This window comes from Lepidochelys kempii, chromosome 22 (genome assembly GCF_965140285.1).
Source record: "Lepidochelys kempii isolate rLepKem1 chromosome 22, rLepKem1.hap1, whole genome shotgun sequence".
In the NCBI taxonomy this organism is placed as follows: domain Eukaryota; kingdom Metazoa; phylum Chordata; order Testudines; family Cheloniidae; genus Lepidochelys; species Lepidochelys kempii.
The window spans coordinates 15,292,299-15,316,116 of NC_136401.1; the positions used below are offsets into that span (position 1 = coordinate 15,292,299).

General features: G+C 45.1%; 2 protein-coding genes across 9 annotated transcripts in view; one reads left to right on the forward strand and one right to left on the reverse strand.

Moving 5' to 3' along the window:
• The window catches only part of LOC140901775 (uncharacterized), a 259,709-nt gene that overhangs the window by 232,941 nt on the left and 2,950 nt on the right, over positions 1 to 23,818 (forward strand). The gene's annotated exons all lie outside the window — the stretch shown is intronic.
• The window catches only part of SORL1 (sortilin related receptor 1), a 105,876-nt gene that overhangs the window by 41,367 nt on the left and 40,691 nt on the right, over positions 1 to 23,818 (reverse strand). For all 3 annotated transcript variants that reach the window (XM_073321245.2, XM_073321246.2, XM_073321244.2), the window contains exons 12-25: positions 20,765 to 20,853; positions 18,572 to 18,750; positions 16,273 to 16,459; positions 14,727 to 14,855; positions 14,269 to 14,354; positions 12,508 to 12,680; positions 10,968 to 11,099; positions 9,567 to 9,658; positions 8,739 to 8,985; positions 7,749 to 7,887; positions 5,419 to 5,592; positions 4,911 to 5,024; positions 3,993 to 4,115; positions 2,658 to 2,777 (exon numbers count right to left, since the gene is read on the reverse strand). In XM_073321245.2, the coding sequence (XP_073177346.1) occupies positions 2,658 to 2,777; positions 3,993 to 4,115; positions 4,911 to 5,024; positions 5,419 to 5,592; positions 7,749 to 7,887; positions 8,739 to 8,985; positions 9,567 to 9,658; positions 10,968 to 11,099; positions 12,508 to 12,680; positions 14,269 to 14,354; positions 14,727 to 14,855; positions 16,273 to 16,459; positions 18,572 to 18,750; positions 20,765 to 20,853 (1,984 nt within the window). The remainder of the gene's footprint in view (positions 1 to 2,657; positions 2,778 to 3,992; positions 4,116 to 4,910; positions 5,025 to 5,418; positions 5,593 to 7,748; positions 7,888 to 8,738; positions 8,986 to 9,566; positions 9,659 to 10,967; positions 11,100 to 12,507; positions 12,681 to 14,268; positions 14,355 to 14,726; positions 14,856 to 16,272; positions 16,460 to 18,571; positions 18,751 to 20,764; positions 20,854 to 23,818) is intronic.

Here is a 23,818-nt window from a genome sequence, read left to right on the forward strand (position 1 = left end):
GTGTAAATCAGCTGTCAGTAAAAGGGGAATCAGGTCCTTAGCGTACGACTTTGCATAAATTACATCCTCTTTATAGCTCAACCGCTGCAGCTGGAATGCTAGGCAAAGAGGCAAGCATGCTGAAGACCAGTCGCAATTGGAGCTAAGCATCCCTTCTCTGAGATAAATAGTTTAGAAATTGCTAAGAAAACCCTTCTTTCCTGCAATGCGTTTTACTGTTACAAAACAATCAGAGTCCAAGCTGTAAAATTAGGTCAGTGCACACCTAGCCTATCTTCAGTCTGTACATATTGTAACAACTGAGCACTTTTCAGGGAGAAGTATTCTTATTAGTTAACATCTTGATCTTCAGGACCAATGATTACAATTATGCCTCCTTATTTTGCAGACCTTCAAAGGTAGGGCAAGCCTGTTTTTATAGCAGACCATGGGGTAATACATTTTTTAAGCAAGTTTTGAAGCACTGTCAGGTGTAAACGGCTCTACAGATGAATGACCTCAACGTTGATTTGATTCCATCAGTGCAATCTTGCAAATATAAGCAAAAATGAATCATTGCGCACATCAAAAAAACAGTCAGCACTTTCAGAAACGCAGCAATTAAGTTGCTAAAATCAACACATCGTAAGCTAGATGCTTATTCTCTCAGGAATAAGATCTTATTAGTTTCCTGGCCCAATCTGTACATGCTGGGTCACCCACAGCTCCAACTGACAAGTTGTTCAGCACCTGTGAAAAACATGGCATGTAGCAACATGTTTGTGGGGCTTTATGCAAAAAGGGCATTCGCTGGTGAGAGGTTTTTATTTTTAATAATTTCGAAAATCATGTTTCTCCCTTACTATTTATAAGCCTACAGAAATTTAAAACCAAAATTTGTTTCCCTGAAATTATTTCCTCTATTGCTTGTATCTGCCCTGGTTTGTTATTGTAGGGTCACTCATAACTATTGGGCTCCTACCACGGTTTGAGTTTTAGACTGTATTTCATACGCACTGTGACAGGGCCGGGCCAGATGGCTACAGGAGAGCAATAGAAGGCAGATATATTAGCCCCAGGCTAAGTAGCTCCCTTTTCCCTGGGTAAGGTAACAGGGAAGGTTCCAGAACAATCAGGAACCTTCTGGAGACAATTAAGACAGGCTGATTAGAACACCTGCAGCCAATCAAGAAGCTGCTAGAATCAATTAAGGCAGGCTAATCAGGGCACCTGGGTTTTAAAAAGGAGCTCACTTCAGTTTGTGGTGTGCATGTGAGGAGCTGGGAGCAAGAGGCACTAGGAGCTGAGAGTAAGAACACAGACAGTTGGAGGACTGAGGTGTACAAGCATTATCAGACACCAGGAGGAAGGTCCTCTGGTGAGGATAAAGAAGGTGTTGGGAGGAGGCCATGGGGAAGTACCCCAGGGAATTGTAGCTGTTGCACAGCTGTTCCAGGAGGCACTCGAGACAGCTATATTCCACAGGGCCCTGGGCTGGAACCCGGAGTAGAGGGCGGGCCCAGGTTCCCCCCAAATCCTCCCAACTCCTGGTCAGACACAGGAGGAGTCGACCTGGACTGTGGGCAGAAAAACGGCCAAGCTGAGGGCTGCCGTGAAGCTCCAAGGCGAGCAAAGCCACCAATAAGCGCAAGACCCACCAAGGTAGAGCAGGAACTTTGTCACAGCACAAAACGATACATAGTTTGCCAATAAATATTAAGAAGGTGAAAAGGGGAGATGATCCACATTTTCTGTCTGCTAATTAACCTGGAGCATGTTTTAAATACAGGGGAGTATTATAAGGGTAGGGTAGCCACTTCAGCTAAGAAGAGAGACAATTCAGAGCTAAGGCTCTCACTGCATTCTTCATTCATGCCAGAACAAATACTTAACAGGTACCTTATTTTCAAATCACATAAACGTACTCCTCTTCAAAAACCCCTTGCAAGGCAGGTAACTATTATCCCACTTTTACAGATGAGGAAACTGAGGCATGGAGGTTAAACAATTTAGCCACGGTCTCGGGGCAAATTACTATCAGCCATGGGATTAGAAATTGGTTCTGGCTCCATGCTCAACCCACTCGCCCGTCTGCTCCTATATTAGGATCTAGCGCAGTGGTTTCCAAAGTGGGGCGTTAGTTTGTTTTAATGGGGTCGCCAGGCCCCGCATTAGACTCCCCGCTGCTCTGGGGCTGAAGCCAAAGCCCAAGCAACTTAGCAGGGTCCCTTGTGGCATGGGGCCCCCTGATTCTGGACTTTAGAATCTAGAGTAATACAGGGCACTGGGATCATGTAGTAATTTCTGTTGTGAGAAGTGGGCTGCAGTGCAATGAAGTCTGAGAACCGCTGATCTAGTCCAAAACCCACAGGTATCTCTCCACTGACTTCAGCCAGTGCTGGCTCAGTCCTTCAGTTGCGGCAGTGTTTCCATCTTAACTTCTGTGCCACTGCCCATCAGGATTCCCCTGCAGTAGCCACTCGCACAAAATACAGGAGCAACAGGGCAACGGAAGATTCGGTCTCATGACACGGCAGGGTTAAACTGACGCCTTCCTGCGCAGCATGTGCTCTTCCGCACAGAGCTACCCGAATGCAAACCCTTTAAAAGCACAGCAGCTGATAGCTAGCAACGAGCAACTCCAGCAGAGGGTTTCTCGATCACATCCCAACGCTTACCCGTGCAGTTCGCTTCATCTGACCAGTCTCTGCAGTCGTTATCGCCATCACACATCCAAGAAAGACGAATGCACATCCCCGAGCTGCAGCTGAATTCATCACTTCTACACTGGTGAGCGTCTACAAACAAGGCACCCAAAGTTCAGATGGGGTGACGGGGGGGTGGGGGGGATTGAACATAAGCTGTTGACTTAGAAGAGCTGACATTTCATAACCGGCAGCCTAAGCAGCTCAGAAAATCTGTTCTGGTCTTGAAAGTATTTTTAGTGCATTGTTTCTAGCCCTGAAAGATCAAGAGCTACCACGTCACTCTGATTCCCATCTTCTGTTCTTCCCGTGGATTTAACAGTCTGCTGCTCAGGAACTATTAGCCTTAGCCTTAGAGGTTGACAGCCTCACCCACAACCCATTCAAGACGCTGGGAGCTGCAGATGCTCAGCTGCCTTTGAAAATCAGGCCAGAATCTCCTTTGAAATTAGGGATTCTGAGCTCCTGAGGAAGTGCTGCAAAGAACTTGCTAGTGTGTGCCTGCACCACTGCCCCCTGCTGGATGGAGGTGGAGCTGCTCGACACTTTGCCATACACCCTAGACTGCATACAACTAATGGAGACTCCCCTTTCGGTTAGGAGCCTGTGCTGTTAATGCAGGAGGCTGAGTCCTAACCCTGCTATTACTGTGCTCATGATGTGCAGCCATGAACTTGCTAAATGGCCAAGGATTTCTTACCAGTATGAAGCAACTGGGGGAGGGTGAAGGGGAACCTACTGTTGCAGCACTTGAATTTGTAGCTTCAATGGCTTTAGGAAATACCAGACCTTGGAGCTGTCTAGCCTGTCCGGGTGCCTTGAGGCAGCTGTGTTTTTACCCTGCTCCAAGACCAAACATATCAACTCTCAGAAGCTGCATGAGTATAATTTTTAATCCTTGCCAGATTATTTTGTTTTAAGGCAGATGTGCATGGCAGGTGAAGGGAGCTGGGAACATCTGATATCAGCGCCTACCTGCCAGCTCAAGGCGTCATGCCTCGGGTGGGGTGGATATCGGCTGTCATTGCACTTTATTGCTCCTTTGTCCTATGCATCTCATCCCCTCCCCGGACCACATCTGCACTAGCTGCCTGACGGCATCCAGGGAGGGGCTAGCAAGCCCTGGACAGTGCAGCAAGGTGGGTCCCCTTCAGTGATCTCCTGAGAGCCAGAGATGCTGCCTTGCCCTGCCTCCATCCGGGCAGGCTTACCCCCTGCCTGGTGGAGAGAACAGTGATATTCTTCCTAAGGGGGGGAAGGGAAAGGACATCCAACTGAGACAAACAGCTCGCTCCTTATCACGCTTACCGCAGTGGCTTTCATCACTGTTATCTCCACAGTCGTCCTCCAGGTCACATTTATAGGACAGGGGGATGCAGGTCCCCGAGCCCTGGCAGCGGAACTGAGTCTCGCTATCACAGACTGTTGTGGCTAAAACAAGGCGGGGGAGGGAGGGAAAGAAGAAAGAGGTTTCAAGGCCACCAATTAAATAATTCTGCCCCGACCCAAACTCGCATGTTAAAATAAAAGCAAGGGGAATAAAATGGAGGGAAAGAGCTTCCTCGGAGCTATTCTTGCTATGGATTCTGGCTATGTGCTGGATGAACTTCTCCTAGTTCAGGGCAGTAAGGGCTTAATGGTCTGACCTGGAGATGGGACTGAAACCAGTTCCACACTGCAATACCACGCCTGGAGAAAGTGCCCTCCAACCGGAGAGAAGAAAAGATGAGGAATTTGGTTTCACGGCTGGCTTGGCCTGACGTGGGGGACCTTGAGTCTAAGCAGCCATCAGTTAGGAACCTTAGGAGCAACTAAGCCTGGGGAGACGGTTTGGCCTGGACTTTATTGTCTTATTGTTCAGTTGCTTGACGTTCGGACCCAAATCCAGGTCCTAACTTTGAACCTGGCCCTGTTTCTGTAATGGGCTGAGCCACACCTCTATGACTTGGGGACAGTTCGGCCAGATGGCTGTTTCTTCCCTTCATAAGCTCATTGGGCTCTTTGTCTGATTTTCATTCAGAGGATGGCTTTCTCCTTGAATGTATCTGAACTAGCTTCATTAGGATATACCACGCCACAAGGGCTTGTTGGAAGGGTGGAAAGACCATATTCATTATTACTAATCCCATCTCCATCACTGGTGGAAACATTTTGCTCCCCAGGCAGGCTTGATAAATGATTACCGATCAGGACGCATACACAAAGTGACCACAGAAGGACACTTACGGCAATTCTTCTCATCACTCATGTCTCCGCAATCGTTATCGTTGTCACACTGCCAAATGCTGTTGATGCAATTCCCGTTGAAGCATCTATACTGGTTAGGCAGACAGGTGTTATCTAGTGCCCAGCGTGTTTAAAAAAAACAAACAAACAAGCTACAATTAGGCACAGCACCGTTATCTTTGCAAAAAGAAAAGGAGGACTTGTGGCACCTTCGAAACTAACAAATTTATTTGAGCATAAGCTTTCGTGAGCTACAGAGCTGTAGCTCACGAAGGCTTATGCTCAAATAAATTTGTTAGTCTCGAAGGTGCCACAAGTCCTCCTTTTCTTTTTGTGGATATAGACTAACACGGCTGCTACTCAGAAACCTATCTTTGCCAAGTGTTCGTCGCTCTTTCTAAGCTTTACACTGCAGGTCAAAAGGTAAAGTCAAGCTGACCTATCTCCCAACCAAGGAATTTATCATTTTTCAGGATTAAATAGCAGCAGGAGTTAAATAGGGTTTTACCTTCCTTGATGCAGGTGTTGTTCTTCATCACGTATCTATGTGGACAATCACACTTCACTTCCCCTGATGGGAGCACGCTGCTGGAGACTCCCTCAGGACACTTGCAGCTTCTGCTGTTGTTTGATTTGGGCAAACACAACAAACTGCAAGGCTTGGTGATGCAGGCATTCCGCCCTGTTGGGAGGGAACACAGTAATTATCTGGCACTGCAGTACAGGGCAGGCAATCTGACACCACGTCTCTCATCATCCCCTTGATTCAGGCTGCTATGCAGGCTCTCTGGGCACCTGGGTGTCAGCTTCACTTGGTTACGTATTGAGTCTGGCCTTGGGAGATGCCAAGAGCCCTCCACACCAACTGACTTCAATGAGGCTTGAATGCACGCTCAGTGCCCCACTAGATCAGGCCCTTCGATCCTAGTGAGAGGCGGTTTTCTGATTAATAAGTAAACACCAAGCAGATCCCCCGCTGCCTTATATAGTCGTGAAATATGAATAATTGACTGGAGGTTTTTTCCTCGCCTCAAATGAGATGGCGAAGTCAAACCATGCTCTTTGGGACAGAAACCATGTTTTTATTTTGTGTTTGTATAGCGCCTAGCACAACGGGGTCTTTGTCTACGAGGGAGGCTTCTAGCCATGGCTACGATACAAATAAATAATAATTAATAATAAACCAACACTGAGAATGCAGTGCTCTCTCGCTTGAGCTTGGGGAAGATTTAATTTAATTCCCTAGAACACAAGTTTCAACTAGGGCTCGGTACCACCCTCCATTTCTTAAGCGCTTGATGGGAAGAGTCATAGAGCTTAAGACCAGAAGGAACCACCAAATTGTGAAGTCTGATCTCCTGCATATCACAAGCCACCAAAACTACCAACCACAAACACACTAAACTCAACAGCGAAAATGAGACCGAAGGATTACAGCCCACAGGCGTGAAGACTATTATGTGCCACAGGCAGAGAATAGGAGGGACCGAGGTGCACCAATGCCCGAGGACCCTGCAATGGCAGGAAACCGATGGAGATAAACCCAGATGATTCTGGAAAGTGGTCCCTTCTAACCCTACGATTCATGCTGCAGAGGGAAGGCAAAAAAACCCTGCAGAGGGTCCCAAAACTTCTTCCTGTCCTGACAAGTTGTGGCAGCCTGGAAAGGGTCGAGAAGCACCGTCCTGGAGACCCTTCCGAAGGCCACCCCAGGAAGCATTTCTTTCCAAAGGCTCGCTAGTAAACCTCATTCAAGAGTCAGGGAGGAAGCAGGGGTTTCTCATCAGCAGCTTCCATGCTAACAAGAGCATTTCAGAAAACACAGCGACTTAAGGGCCAGTTAATCGGCACTTAACGGCCTCCTGATCAGGCTGAGCACCTGCTGAGGCTTAAACACAACTGAACGGCCTTTTGTTTCAGAAGGATCAGATGAAGTCCACAGCATCTCCTGGAAACGAAGGGGTCAGTGACTTTCTGCTCGGGTGGGCTCATTTTAAGATGGTACTTTAAATTCATTCTAAGCCATCTGGAGGCCTCTCAGTCACAGGCTCTGAACTCTAAATATTCGTGCTACTGTTTCATCTAAAGACAGTTCACTCTCAAAGCCCGTTCAGTCCCTGACCTCTCCGCTTCGAACTGTCAACATGGGCTCCAGCAAGGCCGGTGGTTTTGTAATGAGTGCACATCTGCCCTTTAGCCTGAGACCCAACAAATCCCCTTTCATGTAGGTCACCAAGGAGCTGTCGGATAGTAACAACTGCTACCTAACCAGACCTGCACTGGACTCAAACCAGCAACCTCGAGGTGACAGAGAGATTTTAGGATTTTAAAGCTGAAATGTGATAAAGAGATCACGATGTACATCTATCTTGCTGAAATTTACCGTCAGCAAGCACCATTCACAAAAGATAGACCACGCTTAGTTCTATGGCTGAGAGCTGCAAAGTCACCTAAGGAATTTGGATGTATTTGGACTCAAAAAATTTGAGGAAGGATGATCCAGTGGTTAGGGCACTAGCTTGGACTTTGGAGACCTCGGCACAATTCCCTGCTTTGCCAACCCCCCCTGGGTGATTTCCCTCCCTCTGTGCCTCACTTCTTCATCTGTACAATGGGATAACAGCTCTGCCCTACCTCAGGGTGTTCTGGGGATAAAATACATTAAAGATGGTGAGGCACTCAGATACTATGGTGATGGGGGACCATATAAGCAGTTAAGATAGACAGACTCCCAAACCCCATTCAATGGGAATTAAGCAGCCAAACACCCTAGATGGCTTTTGAAAACCTCTGCGTACAGTCTACTTAGAAAAGGTCTTTACAAACACTCCACATTACCTGTTGTCTTTCCTCTGTAGAAGATTTTCATATCCATGATCCCATTTAATCGACCAACTAAAATCTCCATTCTCGACCCACTGTATTTAGATGCTCTAAAAATACTCAGCTGCGACCAATCATTCCAGTAGATTTCATTCTGAAACACAAGCTTTGTTCCTTAGTCCATGCTTTGGTGGAAACAGGCAAATAACATGACCTCTGCAAACCTATTCTTTTCCAAATTCAGGATTTGAAGGAGGATCTACAGATCAGGAACTCCCAGTTAATCCTGATTTTTCATCCAACTGGCCAGTGCAGAAGACCAATTTCATAAAGTCATTTTCAACTGAAAACCGAGGGTAATATTTTGCATGGCGGCTACCTGTGCCCCCTAAGGTTTCATAGACCGCTAATACTACTTTGCACTTATCTATTGCTCTTCATGTGGCTTCAAAGCACTCGGCAAGGCTGGGTCAGTGTCATTACCCCCATTTTATAGATGGGGAAAGTAGGATTGTATTGTAATGGAGTCATAAAGTGAGTCAACAGCAGGGTCTGGAACAGAACCCAGGCCTTCCGAGTCCCAGTCCCTGCTTGCGCGTGTCTGCTTGCATGGACACAGCAGTACAAACAAGAATTAGTGAAGCACAAACATGAAGCTGGGTTCAGATAAGCAGACAGACATCTCAGAGACGTTAGCCAAAAGTTATCCAGATTACTGCGGCTCTCAAACCTACGAATCTCAGAACAGGATTGTCGGAATGTTTCTTAAGTCCAAAGGAAAGAAGCTAACAAAGGCTTAAAACTGGACCTGTGCAGAACCTGAAACAAAAGCCGTGTGTGTGCGTTACGGTTGCAAACCATTTGGTGAACTGGGTCAGAGTTCATGGTGAGCTTGGGGCCTCCCAACACAGCTCAGTGTCTATCACAGTTTCAGTCCCAAACTGGGCAGTCTGGGCTGAGCCCCTATATCTACTATACTTATCTCCACACACACTGTATAAATACCTTAAATACAGCAATAGCATAAGGATGAGGAAGACTATCCAGTATCACAGATCTCTGCATCCCATTGAAATCAATCCTCTCGATTCTATCCATATAGGCTTCCGTCCAATAGATCCAGTGATCATCCACAGAAATGCCATTTGGCCATCTCACTCCCTCAGAGACAATGCAACTGGCCGACGAACCATCCATATCGCTTCTGTAAATGCCAGGTCTAGAGTCTCCCCAGTCTGTCCAGAACATCAACCTGATTATGTCCATAAACAGAGTTAATTTAAAATAATAATACAAGGCCTCATCTAAACAGGTGTCCACACGAAACAGTGAACTCCACTCTTTAAATCCTATCTCGCAGAAAGAGTATGTCTTTTTAACAGGAACTCAATGGAATTCAATGGAATGCACCTGGCAGGGGGAATATCAAGGCTCCAGGACTGTTTAAATATCACATGAACCACAAGTAAAGAAGTGATTCAGCAAACAGTCAGTTTCGAAAAGGTCAACTTCTCACATACTTCCACTGAAGAGACCAGTATTCTGCCTCCTCTACTGCATAACCATTAGCAGCTTTGCCGGTTCTTACCAAGGCAACGTTATTGTGAGGGAAATGGAAAATTGCTCCCAATCTCAATCGAACCGAAGCCCAGTTACCCAGATCATAATATTTAGGTGAGAAAGAGCCACACAGGGAAACAGCTTTCAAAACAGCACATGGAGGAGCGCACTACGTTGATCTGGTATGAATTTAGTACTGATGAAAAGTGCTGGATTGACTTGGTTGGTTTTAATACAAATTAACACGACTATTCACAGATAGGTCCTACTCACCCTTCTTTAGGCACCAAAGCTAGGGCTCTGGGTCGTTCGAGTACAGAGGAATTCAGAACAGTAAATCGCAAGTCTCCATCTGGGTTGGCAACCTAGCACAAGATGTAGAGGTGGGTGGTTTTTGTTTGCAATATGAAGAGCAATTGCATTGTTTAAAATTAAATGAAATTCTGGAGCATTTAATTACAACCACTTAGCAAATGACAGTTCAACGCATACATACTTGACAAACAGTTATCTTAAGGCAAGTGATAAAAGTTTATGGGCTTCATTTACTTATGTGATTTCCACATTGCTGAACAAATTGCTTACTGCCGTAATGCACTATGTGTAGCTAATTCTATCCTGCCACATGACAGAGAGGAAAATGTTCCATTTAATGCAGTTCAAATAACCTGTTGCAGGTAAATTACCTGACAAATTTATCCCTTATGTTTGCCAGTCGCTCACAACTTGTCCTTAATTTTGATGAGTGTGTTTGTTATTGGGCAGTAGTTGAAGAACAGGTTACGCACACAAATTTGAGTCTATGGGCTCTGCTGGGAACTCTTCATTTGAACCATTTGCAGTCTGTAATTTGTCACCAACCATAAACCACGATATTGTTTCTGCTCACTGACTGGATGAGTAAAATTTTTAACTAGGAGAATGAGGAAGAGTGATGCACAAAATTTGGGGGGTGTAAGAGTGATCCAAGTGATGCACAAAATTTGGGAGGGAGTAAGCTTTTGTGATAACGTTCGTGCATCTTTCACGGTTCACCGCTGTTTTCCTGAAGGAACCAGCAGTTATCCAAATACTGGTGATCAACAACAGAGCAAACTTGCCATGTTTATTTATGAGCGTACTTGTGAATCCCTTTTTGGACTGTTCAGCCTTCCCTGAATGTGTCATATGGATCTGAAAGTGTCAAACTGATTTACAGTGTAAGCCCTCTTCCATCATCATCATAGCAAATCCTAAAGGGATGTAGCCTCCTTGCAGATCGAGCACCAAACAGATTGATCTCTACTTAGGTTCATAAGACAGTATGGCTGGATATTCAGTCTATGTCCCTCACTAGCCATCTTACTGCAGCTTTTGATGCCTATATGATTACCGATGGTGGAGCGTCATTCCTTGGTAAATGCATTTTGTAATTCACTGATCTTCCATTTTAAATACAAAAGGCTGAATTCTACTCTGCCTTATGCATGAGTAGTTGCAATAAGGCCTTGGATGAGAAGGCTGGATGGCCTTACTGTCCCTAATATGTCAGCCAACATTCAGCTGCCCCCCCACAACCATCCTCCAGGAATGGGGACTCAAAGATACACATGGTGCAACGGATTGAAGGCCAGGTAAACACACAGCAATGTGGCTACAGGTACCTGCTATCATGAAGATCGGTTGCAGACATACCTCAATTTTTGGAATACCAGCGTTCACCCAGTAAAGCAACTGACTGAGAGGTTCAAAGGCCAACGCTTCCACTGTTTCTAGGCCAGTGCTAATGATTATCTCCTGTCCAGAGCTGCCATTTAGACAAAGACGCTAAAACAAACAAATAAATAGAAAATTCTAAGTATCAAGGTTAGTGCACTCAGCTGTTCGGGGTGGGGAATTAGCAAAGGAGCCACTAACGAGAAAAACCTACCAGCAGTATTTGCATTGCAAAGCGTATCTATTACAGCTCCCCTGAGATGCATCCATTTCTGGGATGTAGGGAGGCCAGGAGATAAACAGGTGTCCAGCACAAGAGAGGGAATAGGAGACATTTTTGGCTAAAGGGGAAAATACTCCTCTTGTGATATGTGCCACCCTTCATTTCCATTCAGAGCAGAAGATAGACGCTTTGAAAAGTGCTTTGTAATGGTTTTCAAGGTCTCACCCACAAGGACAAGACTAACTCAATTTAATTTCTCCACCTCGGTAGAAGATTCTCTGCTTCAGTAGAAAATTCCCAACCTGGGGTTTAACCAATGAAATCCTCTCATGTGGCTTAAAATAATAATTAACTTTTTCCTCTTATCATTTTCAGTAGCTGCAAAAAGAACAGGAGGACTTGTAGCACCTTAGAGACTAACAAATTTATTAGAGCATAAGTTTTTGTGGGCTACAGCACTGGAGGCATAGAATGGAACATGTAGGAAGAAGGAAGATAGATACATACAAAGAAGGTGGAAGTTGCCATACAAACGGTAAGAGACTAATTATTATAATAATAATCATCTTAATTAATTAGCCTCTTACAGTTTGTATGGCAACTTCCACCTTCTCTGTATGTATATATATACCTTCTTACTGTATGTTCCATTCTATGCATTCGATGAAGTGGGCTGTAGCCCACTAAAGTTTATGCTCAGATAAATTTGTTAGTCTCTAAGGTGCCACAAGTACTCCTTTTCTTTTTGCGGATACAGACTAACACGGCTGCTACTCTGAAATCTGTCTTTAAGTAGCTGCTATCTTACAAATCAGATATACAGGGCCAGATCCTCCGCTGGTATAAATCAATGTAAAGTCATTTACACCAGCTCAGGATCTGGCCCTTAGAACCTAAAGGACATTCATGACCAGACTAGCCCTTCTAAGATGGGTTACATGAGGGTCTCAAAGACAGAAAAACATAGCTCCGTCCTGGCTACGGCTGTGTTTTTCATTAATAATAAGGATGCTTCGCTCTTATACAGGGCTTCTCATCAACAGACCTTAAAGCACTCTACAAGGGAGGTCAGTAGCATTCTCTCCATTTTACAGATTGGCAAATTGAGGCACATGAACGTGAAGCAATTTACCTAAGGTCACCCAGCAGGCTAGTGGCAGGAACAGTACCCTAGTCTCCTGAATCCCAGTCCACTGCTCAATCCACTCGGCTATTATATCACACAAGGTATACGCTCTTCTAGGAAAACATCCCAGAACATTGTGCTAGGCAGGGACTGCCCAGAACCCCGCTCACCTGTATAATGTCAAGCGTCACATCTGCCCAGTACAAACAGTTGTGGTCGTAATCAAAGTCCAGAGCCACTGCCCCTCGCAATCCAGTCAGAGGCAACTCCTCGCTGATTCCAGAAGAGAGATCGTACCGGTGGATGGAGTAGCGCGTGGCATACAGAATAAACTCATTCTCTTCTAGAGGTACAGAGAAATATTTATGTAGAAGCCTTTTCCCACGAGTTCCCTTGGGGATAGGGGAAATAAATGGGGTCTTCTTCATTTCTGACCAAAACCACACAGTTAGGACCTTATCATAAATGAGACTCAGGCCCTTGTTTTTGGAGAGAGAAGATTTTAATTGGTGTATGTCACTAGCCATAGATTTCTGTAGCTCACCCACAAAAGTGAAAGGAAATTATTACCACTATTATTTATTCAGGTTGGTGGAAAAAGAGGCTGAAAATTGCAAAAGTAGGTTCTTTCTTTTATTTATAATGTTAAATTTTGTCAATATTAAAAAAAAAAAAATAACCAGCTCAAAACATTCGCCAAAAAAAAAATTGTCCAAGTGCTTTCTCTGGAGCCTAAATGCATTATGTTTGCGAGCCATAAAAGTGCCTAAGTCGATAGATCCCAATTGGCGTCTTTGGGGTCTAATGTAACATAAATACTTATCATATAAGAAATTGGGGACCATCCGTCTGTTTTGTACAACACCTAGCACACCGGGGTCCTGGCCCAGGACTGGGACTCCTAGGCACGGAAGTCTGTGCCAAAATCCCAAACCAGGTGAGGTTTAGTCCTGTAGAGAACATTTCATGCCTCTCTGATTACCACTCGGCCCTTCCCTAAGACACCAGTCAGGCTAGGGGCTGGACAGAGGGAGGGAAAAGAGTAGGGGATCTTGACTGACACCAAGAGAATAACTCCCATTGATTTTGGCTTGCTTTGGATCATGCTGTACCTTCTCCCTTGCAGATACCTCTCCCCCCCTCTCTCTTGCACATTAATCACATTGCGCATAACGCAAGATTCAATTAAGGCTCTAATGACCGGAATGCTAATTACGTTGGCAGCACATGGGTGAATGAGATCACTGCAGGGCCCTCATGTCTGGAAAGAAGGGGAGGAGGCAATATATTCGTGTGACTTGTCTGGCTCACACCACTGAAGTGCTAAGGCATAAATTTTGCCCCACATGGGCACAGAAAGCCCCAAATGGCCATCAGACTCAGTGGGAGCAGGATGGGGAGCCGTGGCTGTCTGGGGGCTCGGCAGGCTCAGTAAAGGGATGGAGAGGTAGAATTCTTGCTCTATTTGTTCTGTTTTAATCTTATTCTAAACCTACTACAGTATGAGTCAGGAAATCATGGAGGAGTTTGGTTCCCAGTTCTCACCTATTTTCATGTCTTCAGCTCCCCTCAGTGAGCAAAGGGTGTTTAGCACCATGTGGAATTGAGCCCTTACTCTGACACCCAATCAAGTGGAGTTGGGGCATCCAAACTCCATGTCACTTAAAAGTGTAAATTCAAACCTGCTCCCATGTCAGAAACTCTCACTGACTCCAGTGTGAGCAAGGCTAAACCCTCAAAAACTGCGTAAGGGACCCAGAAGGAAGAAAAGACTTTTTACGTGCTCAGATATTTCAGATGCAGTTCCATTACCTTTCTCAGACTTCCGAGAGCCTCACGGGAATCTGTGGATAGTCCCTAAACAGGCAGTGAAAGGAACACAGACTTTGCAAGGAAGCCACCAGGGTGGCAGTGTTCCCACAGAGACTTACCTGCGAGAGGACATGGCACCAGTTCCCCTTCTAGCCGTGATTCAACGTCTCCTCCTACACAGGTGTCCCCAGAGATCTTGCGGTAGCTGGAATATATATATATATACACACACACACATTCATTTCTTAAAGGAAAAAGCTAGCATACTCTCATGTGCAACCAACCGGTTCTTGTCGGATTTAGAATTAAGGGAGTTGATAAATCACATTATATTGTGTACTCCATGGGTGCATTTCCCTTAATCACTTATTTATTTGATCCTTCTTTTAATACCATTCAAATAAATTTCAAAAACTTAGATTGTAAACTCCTCGGGGTAGGAAACCTCTTTTTGTTCTGCGTTTGTACAGCACCTAGCACCATGGGGGTCTGACTTGGGGGTCCAAGGAGCTACAGTAATGCAAATACATAATAATAATTTGAAAAGACAAGTTTCTTGCCCATGTGCAGTACGTACCCTCTAGTCTTTCTATAAGTTGAGCCAACGGGACAAGGCACAGGTGGGGAATATGGTTTCCCAGCAAATTCGGGATCAGGGATGCAAACTTCTAATGATAAGTCATCGCTCAGTTTAAAACCAAAATCACTGCGGGCAAAGGGAGGGGGGGAAAGGAAATGCTATCAAGTTATCTTGCTAATTTCATGTATTCTTTGCAACAGTGCTAGAATCACAATGTGTTGGGAAGACCATTAATGGTAACATTCAAATTAATAACAATGTTTTGACATCAGACAGCAGCTTGTATCGAAAAACCTCAAAACATTTTACAGGCATTAAGTAATTAAACCTCACAATCATCAGAACACATTAGGGCATGGGTGCCAGCACTGGACTGGGACTCCAGATACCCGGGTTCCATGCCCAACTCTGCCACAGGATTACCGGGTGACGTTGGGCAAGTCCCTGTGCCTCAGTTTCCCATCTGTACAATGGGGATGCAGTAGAACGTCAGAGTTATGAACACGAGAGTTAGGAACTGACCAGTCAACCACATACCTAATTTGGAACCGGAAATACGCAATCAGGCAGCAGCAGAGACCCCACCCACCCAAAAAAATTAAACAAGTACAGTACTGTGATAAACATAAACTTCTAAAAACAAAATGGAAAGCAGCATTTTGCTTCTGCATAGTAAAGTTTCAGAGCTGTATTAAGTCAATGTTCAATTTTAAACTTCTGAAAGAACCATAACATTTTGTTCAGAGTTATGAACATTTCAGTTACTAACAACCTCCATTCCCGAGGTGTTCGTAACTCCAAAGTTCTACCGTAATGATGCTTACCTCCTTTGCAATCTATGCAAAAAAGTGCTAGATAAAAGCATTATTGTTACATTATCTTAATTTTACAGATGGGTAAACCGAGACACAAACTAGTCAAGTGACCTGTCCAAGCTTACACAATGAGTTAGTTGCAAAACTGGAAACCAATCCCACAGTCCTTATTCCCCTTCTGACCAGCTCTAACCAAATTCATCATTATTCCTTATTTAGGTGCCTAACAGGGAACAGAACTCTTTATAAAAATCTGGCCCCTGCCCAACAATTCACACATTAACGAATAACCTTTACATGCGATTGTCAAAGCAAAGCTCCTTTATCTTGACAGCTGTTTAGTTTCACTGATATCTAAATTAAAAATAAAATTACATAGCAGTGCCAATCACATCCATCTGGTTAAATGGTCTCTTAGCTTTTCTATAGTAGCTCTCTGTCATTGGAAATCATCCATTTTAAGGGAGAGGTGATGCGGTAATAATACTTTGCTTTTCTATTGCACCTTTCAGAGTCTCTCAAAGTGCTTCAAAGACATGAATGAAACCTCTTACCTCCTATTAATGAAAGAATGTTTTCAGTCTATTTAGCCTGTTCTTTGTTATAAAACCAGGCCATAGATACAAAGAGATAAATAAATTGGATCTGTTTGTTTGCTCACTGTTGTTAGTTACTGATATTTATAACTGAATAACAACCCAGACTAAAGGGAATTAATTGGTACTTACCATTCAAAGTCTTCTCTTGTACATGAGCAGTTGGAGACCATAACTGGTCTATCAAAATCTTCCCCATTGAAGCAAGTCGCATGAGGAGTCCTCCTTTTGAAAACTGTCTTATGCCCCAGTAAGCACTCATTACCTCGCTCATCAGAGGGTGACCACAGTTTGTAATCATTTTCTGTGCAAGGGACGCCTATGATAAATGACATGCTTGGGTTAAATAAAAAAGTCACCATGACCTACATACCCAAGACTTGAGATTTAAAGAGGGGGCCTGATTTTCTTCTGTCCCTGTATCGGGAGTTGTCTTTTACCCCTGTGCAGAATGGATGCAAGATGCTGGGGGGCTGAAGATACTAACCACTGCTGGAAGCCAGTTGATCTGCTAGCATTTTAATCTTTGCACAACTGCCAATAACCACACAAGGCACAAAGCTGTGGAGAATCAGGCCTAGTATTTTGTCTTTTCAGGAGCCTGAGTTACATCGTATGAACATTCACATTCCCTGCCGCTTTTATACCAAGAACAGCACCTCAGGCTAACGTCACTGATTCCCACATACTCCGCCCCTCTCTCTAGGGTGCTGGGGTTTCACAATATAAAGGGCTCCCAGAAGCCCATACAGGGGATATGAGCACAATTTGTGTGCTGCAGAGCAGGCTCTTAGCATGGATTTATGGACTAGAAGATCTATTGCTACATGGATTTTCTGAGGCTTCGCCCTACAGAGCAGGCGAGCAGGGGGAAGGAGGTGATTCCAGGTCTCAGTGCTCCGGTGGCAGTTTGCAGTGGGATTCCTCTCCACCATGCCCTGCCGAGTTCCGCAGATTCCAAGCCCAGTTTACAGGCCCGGTGCTGCGGAGAAAGAGTTGCATTTAATATCTTTGATGCCTTGGGTTTAAAAGAGGGAACTGGCTACCTCAAAGGCTTGCCAAGGCAGCCTTTTCACTTCCTCCAGGTTAACTGCTCAGTTCCGGACAAAGTTGGAAGTCGCTGAAATCCTCTTATGGAGCCAGTTTTCCCTCTCTTTCACATCAGGGGGAATCAGGGGTCTCTCCATAGGAATCAGTGGAGTAGGACCCACTTGCCCAAAACAAATAGAAAAAGAGGCACTATTCCGATTCAAGATGCACAGCGTAGGGAAGAGGAGAGATGTTCGGTGACAGAAGGCAATAAATGACTCCAAAGCTATGACAGTGCATTTGCGACGACTTACTTAAATGAAGTCAATCTGATCCCCAAACAGATCCACTTATAACAAAACGTCAAGGGAATCGGTTATAAATTTTAGTCAGGCAAATTCCTCTGCCAAGCATAACTGTCCTTTGATTAAAATGCTGCTGCACAATCAAAGCTGAAATTGGATATAAATCATTCATTGGCCTGGCTTTCAGAAGTGGGTTGTTGGGGTGTTTTGTTGTTGTTTTCCCTTTTTAAAATCCTTCAATTCCCTGAGAGGAGATTTTAGCTACAGAGGAAAAATGCAAACGTCCTTGGCGAGCATTTCAATCTAAAAGTTCCGTCAATGGGCATGAAGGGGCACCAGAACCTGAGGAAGAGGAACAGTATCACTGAAGTTCCTGGCTTCTGAAGGTGAGCCTCTCTTAGGGTACGTCTACACTGCAATGAAAGTCTTCTGGCACAGGCTGCTGCTGGCCTGGCTCAGCTGACTCAGGCTCACAGGACTATAAAACTTCAGTGTGGACTTTCAGGCTTGAGCTGGAGCCTGAGATTTGAGACCCTGCAAAGGGGGGTGGGTCTCAGCCCAAGCCCAAATGTCTACACTGCTGTTTTTAGCTGTACAGCCCAAGCCCTGTGGAGCCCGAGTCAACTGACCTGGGCTCTGCCATTAGGTGGCAAGGGTTGTTATTGCAGTATAGACATACCCTTAGGCTCTGAGCCTGCAAAAAGGACCACGTGGGTGGCGCCCTCAAGCCTTGCAGAGCCCTGCTGAAGAGCTGACTTGACTTTCAATGAGACTTGGGCTCCTAAGTTACTTTTGAAAACAGGACTAATGCCCGTAAGTGAGTTAGGTGCTTTTGAAAACGTTATCGTTGCGCTCAGATGACTAGGTTGTACTTCCTCTTTCTCCCTCTCAGCAGATAAGCGATGAGAGCCCATGAGTACATGAACTTTTAAAGGCCCTACTTGTCCCCACATTAATAGTCAATGGGGGAAGTTGCAGGGATCTGCTGCTTTTCAATGAATGGACGGACACCCATGTGTTTGAAAAGCAAAGCGTTGGGATAAACAGACGCCGTACATGCAAACCTCAATGCCACATTAGTACACCAGGTCCCTTACCAAGCACGTCAGTGGTGTTGATCTGCAGTATCAGCCAGCTGTGGCCGTTCTCTTTATAGGAGCCGAAGATGGTGAACACAGTGCTCTTCTCCCCCGGCTCGGTGAGAAGCCCATACACAAATACCGGTTTCTCCGAGAAAGTGAATGTTTTCCAGGTCTCCCCTTCATTTGTGCTGTACCTAGAGGGGGAGAGACAAGGACGGTGGGACTGCTGCAAATAAACTCCTGGTGGCCTCCTGGTTGGGATTTATTTGCTCATTTCTAAATTTACACAAAACCAGGTTCTTTCAAAACCTTACTAAGGTCATGGTCATGACTAGTAACACTTGGCTTTTCCATCCATAGATCTCAAAGTGCTTTACTAAGAAAGATCAGTGTCATTAGCCCCCTTCTGCAGGTAGGGAAACTGAGACACAAAGAGATGTGACTTGCTCAAGGTCAGTGATAGAGCCAGGATTAGAAGCCAGGTTTCTCAATTCCAAGTCTACCGGACCACACTCATCACGAAACAGAAACAAGCAGCTGCATAATTTATCTGGACGATATCTTTTTTTCATAGATACACCTGCACACGTATGTAACAGGACAGTGACAGCTGCTTGCAACTATGTGGCTTAAAATTCTGTCAGTGAGAAAAGCCAAAGCTTGTGAGAGTCTGTGCACAAAAGGAAGAACGTGGCAGAAGCTGCTCTGTAGACGGTAGTTGGTTTCCCAACACCACAGATGTGAACCAGATGCAAATTCCCTACAGGGCTCTCTGACCTTTTTAAGAGAGACTGACCCCGAAGCAGCCAAGGGACATTGGTATGAGGCAACACATGTGCTTCCTTGACACAACAGTGATGCTCATATCATAGACTAAGTTTTAGGCCTAAGTTTTTGGACACCAAAGCTATGTCAGAGGGGATGCTCCCTTTCAATGTACATCTCTGTAGCATATTTAACTTCTGTAGGAATCCATGCTCTTTGTCATGTTGAAACCTTTCCTGTATAATATTTAAATTAAGCTCTTAAGTTAGTTCACTGTCAGAACAGCTGAGAAAAGCAGCCCTTCCAGTGCAAAAAGAAAAACAAGGGAAATTAAGCCAAAGCATTTAATGGCATTCGGGAGAAAATAGGCTAGATTTCTCCCACATCTCTTTGCAGTTATCTAAAACAGTGGGCTGTAAACTGATCCTGCAAACTGTTACGCATGCAAGTAACCCTTGCTCATGCTAGCTGCCCCTAAGGCTTCTGAGGGACCACCCACACATGAGCAAATGCTTGCAGGATCAGTCCCTATGCCGGTAGAGCAAGCATAGTAATTACATGCTCAATGACCCACTGTCAACGGCGGGTGTTAAATATTTGGGGTCTCAGGCATGCATGTAAAGGCCAGGGGAGACTGGGATTGTACAGGGGAGAAAATGGGGAATGTGTAAAATCAAAACAATAATTTAAAAAACGCTCTCCTCGGTTCTATCGTAATATATAGCTCTGTCCCTGACAAGTTGGGGATGTGTGTTTAAAAAAAAAAAAAAAATCCTAAAAAATATATATATCCTAGTCCAAAGTGTGGCAATGCTACAAACCCTCATACGCAGTCCAGTTCTATTGGACGGGGGCTGGCCGCCACTGCGTTGCAACAGCATACCTCCACCGAAGTCAATGGAATTGCCCTATTGCAAAATGGAAGGATGTACTTGGGGTTAAAGCACTGGGTTAGAGTTCAAGTGATCTTGGTTCAATTTCTAGCTCTGCCAGGGATCTCCTGTTGGACACTTAATGGCCCAGTGCCTCAGTTTCCCATCTGTAAAACAGGGATAATGCCATTTCACCTCATAGAGGCTGTGAGGATAAAGCCTGTAGTGTTGGTCACGCACTCAGACACTTTGACTATAGGGGCCATATAAGCAGCAAGGCAAAGAGAGAACAGTGAAGAATAAGGCACAGAGCCATGGAAATACAGCACTGTACCACAAACACATATCCTGTATACCTCAGCCTATTCCTGTTCCACTAGTGAGAAGTTTCTTTAAAATTTTTAGAACGGGGCAGGGGAGAGGGTGATGGATTAGCATATCAAGGATATGTTAAGGGCAAAATCAAGGGGTCACTTGCTAGTCTATTGTTTTTGTTGGCTCACATCTCTTGGGAAGTCATCTGCTTCTGTCAGGCAGTTTGAAAGAAAACCCATCCACCCCAGTGACTTACTTGAGTTGGTCTGTCTCTGTGCCCTGCGTTATTGCTAAGAGAATGCCACCATGGTCACCCCAAGTGTAGTAATGGGGTCCGGACAGTGCCTGAGAAAAGAAACACCGACACAGGGAGCTTAATGAGAGAATGTTGAGGTGGCTTTGATATGAGGTTATAAAGCATCATATGAACCATAAAATATAACCACAAAGGCTCTTGTTCATCTGAGTCCTTAAGTATATTCATTGTGTATTGAAGTCCCATTGAAGCTTTGCTGAATCAGGACTGAAATCCTTGGTATAAAACACGCTCTATATGAACTGGGTATTTGAACTGGTGCTGATTTTCAGGTCTCCTGGGCTCCGGCAATAGAGACTCAAGTGTTTACAGGCTGTGGTCTAGGGTCAACTGGAATCATCGGACTGGAAGGGACCTCGACAGATCATCTTGTCCAGTGGTTCTCAACCAGGGGTCCGCGGCCCACTGAGGGGCCGCGAGCAGGTTTCAGGGGGGCCATCAAAATAGACCAGAAAGCAGGGCCAGCGTTAGACGCATTGGAGCCTGGGGCTCAAGCCAAAGCCCAAGCCCCACTACCCTAGGCTCAAGCTGAAGCCTGAGCAACTTAGCTTTGCGGGGGCCCCCAGACAATTTCCCTGCTTGCTACCCCCTAATGTCCGCCACGGCTTTTAAAAATCCGCTGGATATGCAGAAAAAGAGCTATTTTGGCACAGGTGGGCCATGGCGTTTTTATAGCATGTTGGGGGGGCCTCAGAGAGAAAAAGGATGAAAACCCCGATCCAGTCCAGTCCCCTGCACTCATGGCAGAACCAAGCATTATCTAGACTGCAGCTGAGTTACTCTGAACTTGCACAGCTGTAACCAAGAGCAGAATAGGACCCTGGACCCTTATTCTCCTCTCACTTAAACTGGTGTAAATCAGGAATAACGTCACCGAAGTGAGAGGAGCTGCACTGGTGTAAACGAAATCTAGAGTAGTTTGTTATGTTTGCAAACCTTCCGGTGAGCTGAGTGGAGACTGGTTGGTTTCCCAGGATTTCAGCCAGTTTTATGTTTGAATCTGTGAGGTTTCTTCAATACTAAGAAACCAAAGGGTGCTTGGAAACCACATGTTAAATGGTCCATCAGCCAGTTCACACATCCATCCTGAGAAGAAGAACTGTCGTGTGTCAGACCCACCCGCAGCTCTGTTTTGAAACAATACCAGCATTCGACAGACTGCTACGCTTTCCAGGCTGGAGCAGATGATTTTCACACAGCTGCTTGCCAAAACCGAGAGGCAGAAACCGAGGTCACTCCTGCACAGCTGCAAACTCGAAAGTGCTGAGTCATTCCACTTCTGCTCCTCTCTTTGCACCAAGAAGAAGATTTAGACAATCCCAACAAGAAACTCAGAAGCCAGGGTCTTGTGAACTAAAGCTCCCTCTTGCTCATCACATTTTTATCTTGTACTTTTACATGGAGCCCTCCCCGTGCAAGGTCAAGTCAGAACAGGAAGCACGCATGTGGCTATCTCGCTTTTAAAGATCAAAGACTTCCACGTCACTCCAGAAGCTCCTACGTGAAGAAACACGGCTCCCCCATTGCCTTTCCTAGGTGGAATCTCTGATATGTACATGCTTTCAAGGACAGGGGTTCTTTGGACAAGGTTGTATCTCGGCAATAACAAAAACAGCGGCATGTTCCCACTGCTGCCCCAGCAGCCCAAATGTTAACCAAACCGCACAGCATTTACTGGGAGGAAAAGGAGGCCATTTTATTCACAGGATTAAACAGTTTACAGATGTTGAAACACCATATTACACTAACAGCAAAATGTACAGACAGACCACAAACCATGCCACAGACCAGAACACCCAGTCAGTAAAGAACATTCAACACCCGTAAACCGAGAACAACATCTCATTCCACTGGAAGGTGCCAAGGGGTTTCTCAGCCACTCAAACAGGCAGAAAGCACTGGCTTTTCTCTGAGTTTTGTCTGCATTTTAAGAGGGCAGCACTCAAACATAGAAGATATATAAATAGGTACATCGAAAGCTTTAATCCAACATGTCTGACGCCTCTGAAAATCCAGACGAAAGCAGCACTAAGCGCAAGAGGAATGTAAACATTATTCTCGCTTCCCTGGGTCCCCTGAATTCAGCAATCCTCAGTGATGCCCCAGTATGTGCTATTATTATTATTTCCATTACATTGGCACTTAGAGGCTCCACCTGACATCAGGTCTCCACTATGCTAGGTACTTCCCCAAAGAGTTTGCTATCTAGAGAGACAAGAAAAACAGAGGAAACTATACTGTCTCTCTTTGCAGATGGGGACTGAAGTTTAATCTCTCTTGACTAAGTGATTTGACCAAGTTTGCAAGCAACCAGTCTGTTGCAGAGCTAGGAACTGAATGCAGATCTTCTGAGTTCACTGCCTTTAACACAAGGCCAACCTTCCTAATCACCCACTCTGGCTGATGGTTCAGCTGCATCATGCTCGTCTTGGTAAGTTCAGCCACAGAAGGTTCTAGCTATATGGTGTGCAATGCAGAAAGAGAAATCTGGTGCTTTCTACTGTTCCAAGCCCTTCTATGGTTGAAATGACATCATAGAATCATAGAATCACAGAATATCAGGGTTGGAAGGGACCCCAGAAGGTCATCTAGTCCAACCCCCTGCTCAAAGCAGGACCAATTCCCAGTTAAATCATTCCAGCCAGGGCTTTGTCAAGCCTGACCTTAAAAACCTCTAAGGAAGGAGATTCTACCACCTCCCTAGGTAACGCATTCCAGTGTTTCACCACCCTCTTAGTGAAAAAGTTTTTCCTAATATCCAATCTAAACCTCCCCCACTGCAACTTGAGACCATTACCATTACCATTACTCCTCGTTCTGTCATCTGCTACCATTGAGAACAGTCTAGAGCCATCCTCTTTGGAACCCCCTTTCAGGTAGTTGAAAGCAGCTATCAAATCCCCCCTCATTCTTCTCTTCTGCAGGCTAAACAATCCCAGCTCCCTCAGCCTCTCCTCATAACTCATGTGTTCCAGTCCCCTAATCATTTTTGTT